The 13,053-nt window shown below is 56.3% G+C and overlaps 1 protein-coding gene across 1 annotated transcript in view; it reads left to right on the top strand.

The window, feature by feature from the left end:
* Nucleotides 1-606: 606 nt before the first annotated feature.
* DCHS1 (dachsous cadherin-related 1) overlaps nt 607-13,053 on the top strand; it is a 47,135-nt gene continuing 34,688 nt past the window's right edge. The window contains exons 1-2 of the mRNA XM_029965745.1: nt 607-702; nt 6,929-8,739. Coding sequence (XP_029821605.1) covers nt 630-702; nt 6,929-8,739 — 1,884 coding nt within the window. The 5' untranslated portion in view covers nt 607-629. The remainder of the gene's footprint in view (nt 703-6,928; nt 8,740-13,053) is intronic.

Below are 13,053 nucleotides of genomic sequence, written 5' to 3' on the forward strand. Positions count from 1 at the left end.
CATCCTATTGACTCTTCATTCCATGCTCACCCCTATTTCCCTGTTCCTTTCAGCAAGACTGCCACTTAGCCAGGTGGTTCCCAACCTGTACCAGTTTTGGGGTCATTCTGCCTCAGGTGCAAAATTTTGTATTTTTCCTTATTGAACTTCACAAGATTTCTGCTAATCTAATTCATGTGAGTTTCTAGATATCTCTCTGAACTAAAGTGCCACATATCAGTGACCCCTCCTAGTGTCATCTTCAGACTTGTACTCCATGTTATCACGGAGTATCAACAAAGATACTGAACAATACTGGCTCCCAAATTGGTGCTCAGTGTACTTTGTTAGCTGCCATGACCAACTATGTATTGAGTCATTGATCTCTACCCTCACAGCCCAGAGGTGCAGCCAATCTTCAGCCCATGTAATGCTCCATTCTCTCAGCCCATACATCCTCAGGCTATAAATTAAAACTCTGTGGGAGCCACTGTCAAGACACTTTGCATCTACTGCTTTCCCTTCATCCATACAGCTGGTTAGTTGAGCTGCTCAGGCATGATTTGTGCTTGCTAAATCTATGCTGACTATTCCTAATTGCCTCCTTGTTCTTCATATGTTCAGAGATGGATTCTGAGACAGTGTGGTCCATGAGTTTTCCAGGTATGGAGGTGACCTTGACAAACGGATGGTTCTTTGAGTTCCTCATTGCCTTCCTTAAAGGTGAGTGTAATGTTTGAATAATAGAATCATAGCATGGGATAGGTTGGAAGGGACCTTTAAGGGTCACCTACTCCAACCCTCCTGCAATGAGCAGGGACATCTTCAACTAGATCAGGTTACTCAGAGATCCAGCCAACTTGACCTTGAGTGTTTCACCACCCTCACCATAAACATTTATTCCTTATACCTACTCTGAATTTACCGTGTTTTAGTTTCAAATCATCACCTCTTGTCCTATCACTACAGGCCTTGCTAAAGAGTCTGTCCCCATCTTTCTTATAAGCCCCCTTTAGGCACTGGAAGGGGCTCTAAGGTCTCCTCAAAGCCCTCTCTCCAGGCTGAACGACCCCAACTCTTTCAGCATGCTCCAGCTCTCTGATCATCTTTGTGGCCATTCTCTGGACTCACTCCAACAGTTTGGTGTCTGTCCTGTACTGAGGACTCCAGAGCTGTGCAGTGCCCCAGGTGGGGTCTCTCCAAGGTGCAGCAGAGAAGAAGAATTACTGCCCTGATCCTGCTGGCCACATTATTGCTGACACGTGGGGATTGAGAGCTGTTGCCCTCTATGTGAAGTGTCATTAAAGGTCTGCCAGAGAAACAGAGACATGAACAAAATCGGCTCCACAGAGCTGAACAAAAAGACCCTCCACAGACTGCATTGTCCTCTTTCCCATTTCTGTCATTTCTCTCCTTTCCAGAATGGAAACTAAATTGTTCCATGCACTGAACTAGTCTGGACCTTTATTATCCTCGTTCCCCTCTTCTGAACTTTTTTTTCTGCCTTCCTGTGACCTTTTCAAGATAGATGCAGGAGGAAATAAACTGAATATACTATAGCTTGGGGAATTTATGATAAGAATTGTGAGATGTGTTGTTCAGGGTCGAAAGGATTTGGCTTCTTTAGGGTACCTTTAGATCAGTAGCAGTAATCCAGAGCTACTTTTTATTTCTAAATCCAGCTCAGTCTATGTGGTGTTCAGGAAGAGATGCAGACACACAAATCCTGAAGGGTTCCTTCTCTGTGAAATTTGTCTGGTGGTCCCTATTCTTTCTTTAAATTGATTGTCACTGATGGAGCAGACCGAGCCATGGCCTTTATAGCAGATGATCTTAGTAATGAACTGTAGTCAATGGCAGTTTCTCCACTAAGAAATCAAAGAAGGTCCAGCAGTAGTTACTGGTCTGGGTGCTGAGTGGCTCCAACAGACACACGGACATTGCTGAGACCTGGCCTGTCTGGAGCAGGGAAAAGCTGCCCGAGTGGCCAAGCCAAGCTGAGGAGCCAGTCACTGGTAGAGATGTGTGGACAGTCACTCACCAGAGTCTTGGCTTGTCCCTTGGCATAGACTGGCACGGCCCCAGTCCCCTGTAGCACAGACACGTGGTGAGCACCTTCCAGCCTGGACCCTACGAGTCCTGATGACAGTCAAAGGGTTGGCAGGTCACAGGTACTTGGGCTCTGGGTTCTGTGCTGAAGAAGGAACTGCAGCAGAGAGGAAAGAATGGCCCGTGCCTCCGCGATCATGTCCCCACATGCCCCCAGTGTCACCTACGGCCTCCGTCCATTCCCTGCCAAGCCCTCCCTGCCCGGTCTCGTTCCCCTGCCGCCTCCTGCTCCTGCCAGCCCCTTCCCATTTTCCCGGGCTCCCAGCGCCCATCGCTTCCTTCCATCCCTCTGTACCCCGGTTGCAGCCCTTCCCCCTCTCCGTGCCGGCCCCGCTTCCCGGCCCCTTGGTGCCCCTCCAGACCGTCCGCCCCCCGGACCCCGCCCGCCCGGGGCTTGTCCCCGGGTTCCGCGCTCCGCCGGGCGCGCTCCGGTGCGGGGCGGGGATGGGGCGCGGGGGGAGGCAGGGGGGCTGAGGCGGCGCGGTCGGGTGTCAGCAGGAGCCTCCGCGCCGAGCCAGCTTCGACCCGCCGCCCGAGCGCTCCGCGGGGCACGCCGCAGCGGGGGCTGGCCGCGGCCACCGGGTTGGTACCGGGGCGCTGGAGCGGGGCCGCGGCACCGGGAGCGACCTCGGCACCGGAGCACGGGGCGGCTGCGGACGTCGCGGCGGGGCCGGACCCTGCGGGAGATCGTGACGCCGCCGACGCGGACGCGCGGTTTGTAAGTGCCAGCGCCGGGGACCGGCCCGCGCTCGCCGCCCGCCCGCTGCCGCACGGCGGCATCGCCGCCCGGGGGTTCCGGTCCGGCACCGGGACCGCCGGCTTTGTTCTGCCTCCGCCGCGCAAACAATGGAGGCGGTGGGGGGCGGAGGGGGTGCCGGGGGGGCGCGCCCACGGCGGCGCAGCACGCGGACCCGCGGCCGGACCGGGCTTTTCGCCCGCGGGCCCCGGCGCTGGCAGCGGCGAGGCGGGAACGGGACGGGACGGGGCGGGCCCGGTTGCCGCCCGCAGGGCAGACCGCCGCGGGGACGGCGCTCGGCGGAGCCGCGGGAGGCCGCCGGGCGGGGCATGCGGGCCCGAGCGGAGCGGTGAGCGGGCTGGACTGAACGCCGGCACAGGGACCCGCCCGGTGCGGGACGCCCGGTGAGCGCCGGAGAACAAGGACAGGGGAGCGGCAGAGGCGCTGGGCCGGCGGCCGGGTAGCCCCGGAGCTCCGGGGGAGCGGCCGGAAGCCCCGACAGCCGGGGGCACCGGTGTGCAGGGAGCAGGCGAGGCCCCGCAGCGCCTCGGCGATGGGCACAGCCTGGCAGGACCCGGTGCAGCGCGGGGGCGTCCCGGGGCTGGGACTGCGGGAACTGGCTCCGGCGTGAAGAAATTTCATTAGAGCTTCCTTTGTGGAGGAAGCGTTCTCAGAGACAGGAGACCCCGTGAGTAGCCCCAGTGTGGCACAAAAATGGGATCCACAAGGGTGCGGTGGGTCACTGCATCCTTGGGAGAGGATGGCCACTGCCACTGTGACTGCTCAGAGCCCATATCAGAGGGACACGGGGCTGTGTGGCCTGGCTGGGAGCGAGCAGAAGGGTGCTGGTCCTGAAGGCCCAGGTGGGAAATGGTAGGAGGGCCAGCAGGCATGGAGATGGCTGTAGCAGCAGGCTAAGTGCAGGCTGGAAGGGAGTTTTTAGCCCAAGGGTGCACTGCAGGCAAGTCTAAACTGTGTATGGTTCAGAGGGCAGATCATCTGAAACTAGAGAGAGAATCTGTGTGAATGTAGAGGAGGAAAGCATATTCCAGATCAGTAACTGGTGCTCAGCAAAGATTAAATAGGCTTCTGAATCCTTCCTCATCTGGACTGGTGTCTCAAAAACATCATTACATGAGTCATGGCCTCTCATGTGAGACTTAGGGTATGGCATCAGCAGCATCTGCAGCTTTGATGGGGCCTTTGCACAGCAAGCATTCTGACATCTGTTTGTGGCGTGCACAGTGGGTGCCATCTTTCCATCTTCTCTGCTGGGGCTGCTGTGGGCCCACATCCCTTTTCTCATGGCTGACACGAGGCGTGAGGTGCCACTGGAAGGCAGAGGTGGACACAGTGGTCCCAATGCAATTCCATATATTTTTTTCTTCCTAAATGTGACGTATCTGCTAAGTGTAGGCTGGGCTCTCCTGGTGCCCCAGCCTGTCAGCTTGGATGTGCTTATGGATGTTGCAGCTTGCTCCATTTTAGCTGCCTTTCCTGTCAACATCCTCACCATGGCTCTGGACCCCAAACGCCTGTGTGGAGAGATTCTCATCCTGGCAGTTTTCTTCAGAGGCTCCTGCTGCCGTTTTTCACAAGGGATCTTGGTGCCCGGCAGTGGGAGGGAGAGAGGGGGAGTGGGGCAGTCTGGCTCACGTTACAGGGACCGGCCAAGCCAGCCCCTGCGCTGAGCTCTCTGCTAACTGGAAGCAGCTGTGCAGATTTGGTGACTCTGCATCCACTGAGGTCACTGTTGTCTCCCTATGACCCAAGCCTGCAGACCTCATCAGAACAGGGGGCTTCTGCTACCCCGGACTGGTGTAGCCTGGCAGCTGGGCAGTTGCACCTCTTGCCAAAAGACAGGCTCTGAAACTACCCAATTGCATCCAGGGAGGATGGAAATGGAGAATTTTACACAGGCTTTCATCACCAGTTCCCCAACCCAGGGACCCTAATTTTTGTTCCCTGCTTGTCCCAGTGCTCTCAGACGGTCTTCACACTCCCCAGATTCACTTTTCGAGTTTCTCTCCTCCCTGCCAGCAGCTTACAAAGCCTCACTGGCTTCTCAAGAGCTGCATTACTAATCAAACCAGTTGGGCTTTTCCCCATATCTGTGGCCTGATCTGTTCCGGGCACTACGCAAGATCTTTCAGCTCCATCCTGTCCTCAGCCACTGAGTTTGCCCCAGGGAACCTTGGCCCTCTACCTGCTTTTCCACTCTCATTTTTATTTTTTTGTTCTTTGTGTCTAAGCTCCTGCCAAGACTTTAAACCCTCTGCCCCGTCCCTTCCCATGACCTAAGCAGCTGGGCACCACTGGGATGGTGCAGTTTCATCACAGAAGCTACCTGGGACTCCATGCTCTAGCACTGCATGTTCTGGGGTGGGCAGTTACCCCTCCAGCTGGGGAATTAGAACTGGCTCCAACAGAGAGACAGACCTGTCTAGGAGCACTGAATTGGTGCAGATTCCCAACTCAGAGCCCAAAGGGACAAAAGTATCTTCTTTTGACTTCTGCTCTTGGAACAGTGCAAGGGTTCTCACTTGCTGGGTGCAAGGGAAGCATGTGGATTTACCTCAGAATGTGTGGATAGACCTCAGACACCAGATGCCCACTGAAGTAAACACTTCTTTATGTGTAGAAAATACTTTTTAATGTTTCTGTTTCTATCAGTAACCTGGAATTCTACAGGCAAAACCAATCTATACAGCTGATCCAAGGTGGGAAAGGGGACCCAGGAATAACCATCCTATTGTTCCCTAGAAAGGGTTAACACCACCGTGGGTTCTTTGGTCAAGGGCTGACATTCTTAGTTCCCAAACTAAACAATGTCAGCCACCTCCGTCCCCCAAAACAGGGAGGTTCCTGCTCCTTCATCTGACATGAGCGGCTCCTGAGTGTGGTTATGGGACCAGCAGCAAACGCTTTCAAGAGAGTCCAAGTGTGAGCTCATGCTGCCGCCATCCCCGCAGACCACGGAGCCTCGTTCACCGGGGCTGAGCGAGTGCTGAGGCTGGTGCTCCTCACCAGCTCCTCGGCCGCTGGGTTCCCCTGGCTGTTCTCAGCGGGGTGGGCAGGGCAGGGGGCTGGCAGCCCGTGGACACGGGGAGCGCGTCCGCCGTGTCCGGCTGCGGTGCTGCAGGAGCTGTGGCTGGCTGCGCGTCCCTCCCCCATTGCTGCAGCGAAATGCAGCTACGGGGGAAAGGGAGGGAAGGAGCCGGAGCCAGCAAGGAGCAGCGAGAAGGAGACAAAGGAGGGGAGTGAGCAGCAGAGGGTGTGGGACGGGAAGGAACCCGAGCAACCGGCAGCTCAGAGGGAGTCGCTGCGTTCCTACTGCACTGCCACCACCCTCCATGGTACCAGCTTGGGGCACCCACAGATCTCGGTGCCAGCCCAAACAATGGGCATGGTCTGATTTTATCCCGGGCATTCCCAGCTGTGGGCACATCCTTTGCAATACAGCCGTTTTGATTTATTGTTCACTGGATGGAAGCCCACTCCCTCTCTGTGCTCCCTCCCAGGGACACCAGATTTCCACTTCATGGGTTTTTGGCACCTATATCCCTGTGGTCCCGAAAGGCACGCTGCTGGGGAGGGGGGGCGGGGAGTGGGGGACGAGAGCTAGAGTCTCAACTGGTCACTTGCTGAGCTCTCTCACGATTTGAGACCAGCTTTTCTCAGGGTGGAGAGGTGCAAGGCTGCTGTTTGTCTAAAAACTTCTGTCCCCTTGCAGACAGGCTCTGAGCCTCACAGGAAGCGTTCAGCTGTTAAAGGCACAGGAGCACACTGCTCTGGGGCAGCTGGTGCCAGTGTTGCCAGCTGGGTGGTGGTTGGGAGGGGCAGTTTAGGGTGTAGGTGATGGGGTATGAGCTGCTCACCTCGATGTGCTGTCAGGTGTGACCTGCTGGGCTGACTCCATATGCTGTCCCCGGCCTCCGTTCTGGGCACCCTCTGACATGTTGTCACATTTGCTCCTTGTGAGAGACAGGTGATACACAGTGGTTGGGCAGCAGGTACTTGGCAGGCCTTTCCTCTCAAGGCATTTTTCTCTGTCCTTCCTTTGCTCCCTCTTAATCAGTATCCTCTGGTCTGCATTCCATGCAGGATTAAAGCAAATACTGCAAAGGAGATCAAGACACCCTCTGCTCTGCCGGTTGCCAGCCATGGAGCAGATGAAAGGGTCAGCCATGCTTCTGCTGGAGCTGCTCATTCTTGGGGGCCTGAGAGCAGGGATGGGCTCTGCTGTCCTAGGCACCCTGGATCTACAAATAGATGAAGAACAGCCAGCTGGCACCATCATTGGGGACATCAGTGCTGGCCTGCCCCCTGGAACTAGTGCCTACATGTATTTCATCTCGGCACAGGAGGGCAGCGGTGTCTCCACTGACTTGGGGATAGATGAGAACACGGGGATCATCAAAACAGCTCGTGTCCTGGACCGTGAGACTCGGGACCACTACAGCTTCATTGCTGTCACCCCGGAGGGCGTCACAGTAGAAGTGAACATCCAAGTGAATGACATCAATGACCACGCTCCAGCCTTTCCCAAACAGCAGAGCACCCTCCAGATTCCAGAGCACACACCCACTGGCAGTAGGTTTCCCTTGGACCCGGCCTTTGATGCTGACAGTGGCCTCCTGAACACACAAGGCTATGTGATTAAGGGAGGGAACGTGGGGCAGGCCTTCCGCCTGGAAACACGTCGAGGACCCAACGGGGTCCTGTATTTGGACCTGGTGGTCAGCAATGTTCTGGACCGGGAGAATCGTTCATCGTACTCGCTGCTGTTGGAAGCCTACGATGGTGGTTCTCCTCCCCGCAGCACCCAGATGACGCTGGATGTGTCCATCCAGGACATCAATGACAATGCTCCCAGCTTCAACCAGAGCCGCTATCATACCCTGATCTCAGAGAATCTGAAACCTGGCAGCAGCATCCTGCAAGTCTTTGCCTCTGACGCAGACGAAGGTGACAATGGGGATGTGATTTATGAGATCAACCGGCGGCAGAGTGATCCTGACCAGTACTTCACCATTGATGCCCGGACTGGAGTCATCAAGCTCAACAAGGGTCTGGACTATGAAGTGAGGAAGGTGCATGAGCTGGTGGTGCAGGCAAGGGATAAGGCTGTCCATCCTGAGGTCACCACAGCCTTTGTCACTATTCATGTGCGTGACTACAATGACAACCAGCCCACCATGACTATCATCTTCCTGAGTGAGGATGGCTCCCCACAGATCTCCGAGGGAGCCCAGCCTGGACAGTATGTGGCTCGCATCTCTGTTTCTGACCCAGACTATGGAGAGTACTCCAATGTCAATGTTACACTGGAGGGAGGGGATGGCAAGTTTGCCCTCACTACTAAGGATAACATCATCTATCTGATCTGTGTGGACCAACTTCTGGATCGGGAAGAAAGAGACTCCTATGATCTGCGGGTGACAGCTACTGACTCAGGAACACCCCCACTCCGGGCAGAATCGGCCTTTGTGTTGCAGGTGATGGATGTCAATGACAACCCCCCACTCTTTGACCAGCAGGAGTACAAGCAGAGCATCCCCGAGGTGGTGTACCCAGGCAGCTTTGTCCTGCAGGTGACGGCTCGTGACAAGGACCAGGGTCCCAACGGGGAGGTGCGGTACAGTATCGTGCATGGCCACGACACCCACTCCAGCTGGTTTGCCATCGACCCTGCCACTGGCATTATCACCACCGCTGCCCCACTGGATTACGAGAAGGACCCTCAACCTCAGCTGACTGTGCTGGCCACAGACCGGGGAACTCCTGCCCTCTCTTCCTCAGCTGTGGTGCACGTGGCCTTGCAGGACGTCAATGACAACGAGCCGGTGTTCAGGAGTAACTTTTACAATGTATCCCTGAAGGAGAACACCCCCGTTGGGACCTGCTTCTTGCAGGTAGGTACAGTCTTGGGGAGGGCATGGCCAGGGCTGTGAGTGGCTTGGGGTGCTCTGCGGGGTGTTCAGTGCAGATGCCATGGCTTTGATGGGCAGTGTTTGCAGCAGGAATGCTGGAGCGGAGATTCCTGCTCTCGATGTGAGTCTGGAATGGGGCCAAGCGGTGTCACGCCCTTTCTGCGTGCGAGTCGTGGGCAATGCCACTGACACTGGGCACACTGCGAGGCTGTCCATTGTACAGAGCATGCTGTGGGCCTCAGTCGAGGTGGCTTCTGCTGTGCCAGGCCTTGCTTGCACCAGTGTGGAGCTGCCTTGCAGCCAGGGCACTCACAATAGAGCTCAGGAACCACCTCTGGGAAGCTGCCTGTAACCAGGCTGCGAACTTCCCTCTCCCCCACTCCCCCTCCCCTGCGAGGTCATTAGCCCAAGTTCATCAGTGTTACTGGGGCTGGTTGTGAGCATTAGTATTAATTATGCTAATGAACTGAGGCACGTGCTGCTGCGCCAGCCTTTATGCTGCAAGAGGTCGCAGCTGCTGCCCCTCCGAAAGCTCCGTGACCCCACAATGAGCCAGCAGTGCCATTTGGATTCTGTGTGTTCTGTGTTCCCTGCATTTGGTGTTTCTGTCACAGCTCAAGCCCTGGAGCCCTGGTTCCTGGGGACAGGTGATGCCACCCGCCATCAGGACTGGGGACAGTGGAGAGCTGGTGCAGGGGTGCAGTGAGGCACTCCTGACCACAGCGGTGTCCAGGCTGTCCATTGGGACAAGCATCAGTGACATTGAGGACGCTTCTTTGCTGAAGCCTTGGGACATAAGGATGTCTGGCTGGGGCCATAAGGAGCTCTGGAGCCAGGTGGTGAGAGGTGCCCACAGTGCCAGGAGGAGGAGGAATCCTGGGGCCCATGAGACAAGGCAGGAGGAGGTCCTGTGACCTGGCCTGGGAAAGGGGTCTCTAGATGGGCCTGGAGAAGGATTTGGAGCTGGCAAGAAAGAACTGTCTATGGGTGTTCTGTGGATGCATGGCAGTGGCATGGGGGGGGTGAGTGGGGGCTGGGAGGGTGGGCTGTGGTGGGTGTGTGAATGCATGTGACTGTGAGTGGGTGGGAACACTAAAGAGGGGCTTGTCGGGGGCTGAATGCAGGGGATGGGGTAGGAGTGTGAGGGAAAGGAGGAATGTAGAAGAGAAGGGATGTGGGGCAGGGGCAAGTGTAGGATAGGGCAGATCTGGGGGGTTTGGGGATGGGTCAAGGTGGGATTAGGGGGAAGTCTGGGCAGAAGAAGTGAGTTGGAGATGAGGAGGAAGATTTGGGTCAGAGGAGATTTAGGTTTGGTCTATGCAGGGTCGCACTACACATTGTCCCATTCTGGGGTGGGTGGGGATGGGGCAGGGCTGGGGACAGAAATGGGGACGGGGTCAGGAATGGGTGCAGGAACAGGGTTGGAGCAGAGGAGCTGCATGTCCCTGGGTGAGCATGGTGGCCTCAGGCGTGTGCAGGGATGTCTGGGCTGCACAGCCCCCAAAGGGAGGCCCTCCTCTCTCCTTGTCCGTGCCTTCCCGCTCAGTGCCGCTCGCCATGTGGGAAGGCGCTCTGGAAATGCAATCGGAGATGGCGGCTGGGCTCCTGACTGCGAGTGCGGGGCTGAGCCGGAGGGAGAGCGGACCCTGCGGATGAGCCAGGGTGTGCGAGGCCGTGGGGACGCATCCAGAAGCGGGTCCAGCATGTGGCTGCCTGGCCCTTGAAGGGTCCAGCCCGGTTCCATGCTGCACAGGGCACGGGGCTGACCCGGCGGTCAGTAGCGACAGAGGCTTTGGCCAAATTTTGATGGTCTTGGCTCAGTCCTTGTGTTTCGTTTGGAAACGGCGTGTCTGGGCTGAGTGCAGGTAACTCCCGCGTGGCCTCGGCACAAAGCAAACAGCTCACACATCTGCTGCTGCTTCCTCTGAGCCGGGAAATGTGAGAGGATGGGAAAGGAGGCTGGCCAGGCTGATGGCTCGGCCGGGGATGCAGCAGGAGCCAGCCAGATCTGGGAGCTGGACAGAGCCAGGGCAGGGAGCCCTGAGCTCGGAGCACAGCTGCCCAGCATGACCACCCCTTTTGTCATGAACAGGAGGGCTTTAGAGGTGCTGCCAGGGCCCACAGTGGCCAGTGTTCCACAGGATTACCCATGTCAGGTGTGCTGCCCCACAGCCCCTGTGTGCCATTGCTCCTGCCTGACTCCGTCTGTCCATGGCTTCCAGGCATCAGGGCTCACCCTGACTTGGGATGGTAAAGGGTCTCTGTCAAGGTCTGGGTTTGGGCCATACCCACACAATGGTCATGAGAGCTTTGGCCCTGCCAGATGACATGCAGGACACAGGACAGTCACTCAGGTCAGCACAGAACTCGGTGGGTTTGGTTCTCCATCGGACTGTCATGTTTCTAAGCAGAAGACCCTGGGAGGATGAGGTCTGTTTTCAGACAGTTATATCTGCTCTCTGTGGGTAGGACAAACAGTGGGGAACAGAGGAGTCCCTGTGAGTGACCAGGAGAGACCTGAAGAGTGTTTGCAGGTCTCCTGCTTCCCGTCTTTGCCAGGTCAGTCTTTGTACCTGGGGTACAAACAGGGATGAGCAGAGCAGGTTGCTGGCCTGAGCTCTGGAGAAAGAAAAGGAACTCATAACATCTCCTCTGTCACTTGTGTTTATCATGGGCCAAGTCCCACAGTAGCAGACTCTGCATGAGCATGAAGCAAAGAAAATGGCAAACTCTCAGTTCAAGTCTGAGATGAGAGAGAAACACCAGTGGAGACAGAACCCATGTAACCAGTGAACATACAATCAGCAGAAAATGGAGCAGGAGACAGTCACTGGCTAGCTTCCTTGTTCCTCTCTGTGGCCATCAGCTGATGATGCAGAAGCTTTAGGGCACACTGGACCACGTTCTAGTGCTGTGGTTCCATGATAGGAAGCACTGCTCTGGTATAAATTCACCCTGCTGGCTTAAATTTGTTTTAAACATTTGACTTGTACCAGCATGCTGCATGCATGGTCAGATACTGTTTTTCTGGGACTTTCTGACTTTTCATGCTAAATCAAGCATTGTCTGTGCTCTGACAGAGAGCCGTGAACCCCATGTAGTGAGCATGGGCTGACTGGACAAAAACCTGAATGACATGAGATGGTGGTTAATTGAATCTTGCATAGATCCAATATTGATGATTATGGAACCAGAGCATCCATACACACAATTGTTGGGGGACATCCAAAATGAAACGCTGACCAGCAATGCACCCAAACGTAGAGTCTCTGCAGTTTTGAGGATAAGTCTGATGAGTTTTGGGGTCTGATTTGTGATTCCATGGGACATTTGTGGGACATGCGTGCACTGCACTGGGACAGCCCTGTGGGCTGTGCCCCTGGGAGGAAGACGTGGGTGAAGAGCTGTAGGCTACACCAGGCCACATACACTGTATTACCGAAAGAGAACGTGTGGAGGGCTAATCCTGATGCCTCGGTTGTGCTGCTGAAGTGGCAGCTGTGAGGGGACACGAGGCATAGCTGTGCATGGGGACTGAAGCAGCACGAGGACTCGTGCTCACCAACTGCTGCCAAGGAGAGGGGGCATTGCTGCCTACGTTTGTGTTCTTGAGTCAAGGGATTTAACATCAACCTATTTTCAGACCTTTGCACGACATAGAACAGGCCTCCCCCTCCTCAGAAGCAAGGCAAGCTTTCCGAGGCGAAATGGGGAGATGCCTGTGAGTGTGCTGGGGAGTGAAGCAAGGGGAGGGAGAGCATCATGGTCCTGGGGAGTGGGCTGCCATGTGGGAGAGTCTGGAGGTACACAGGAGTGTGGACATGGGGGAGATGCTGGTACATGGGGAGGTTGTGGGGGGAGGTGAGTGCTGTTGTTACGGCCAGAAGAGCTGCATTTGTTCCAAATTCCTGTGAAAGTTATTTCCTTGCGCTGCCAGCAGCCTCCTCCTGGGCTTGGCACAGCAGCCAGCGCCATGATTAATTCAAGTAGCATTTCCCCTGGAGCTGCAGCAGCTTTTCCACTGCAGCTGAGAGGCCCCAGCCCCTTGCGCTCCTCTCCCCCCATGCTCTGCTCCTCCTCCCAGCCCCCTCGCACAGCTCTCTCCTTCCTCCACGCAATCCCCAGCCCCCTCACAGCTGCCCCTTTTCCCTTACCTCTGCTTCAGCTCCAGGCCCCTCAGAACTCCTTCCTCCCACCGCCCTTGCTCACACAGCTCCCTCCTCCACGTGCACCCATAGCCCCACGCTGGTGCACGCTGCCCTCCAAAGGCCAGTCCCCGTGTCCCCCTCACAGAGC

Source organism: Manacus vitellinus, unplaced genomic scaffold (genome assembly GCF_001715985.3).
Source record: "Manacus vitellinus isolate BGI_N305 unplaced genomic scaffold, ASM171598v3 scaffold_119_pilon, whole genome shotgun sequence".
NCBI classification, from domain to species: domain Eukaryota; kingdom Metazoa; phylum Chordata; class Aves; order Passeriformes; family Pipridae; genus Manacus; species Manacus vitellinus.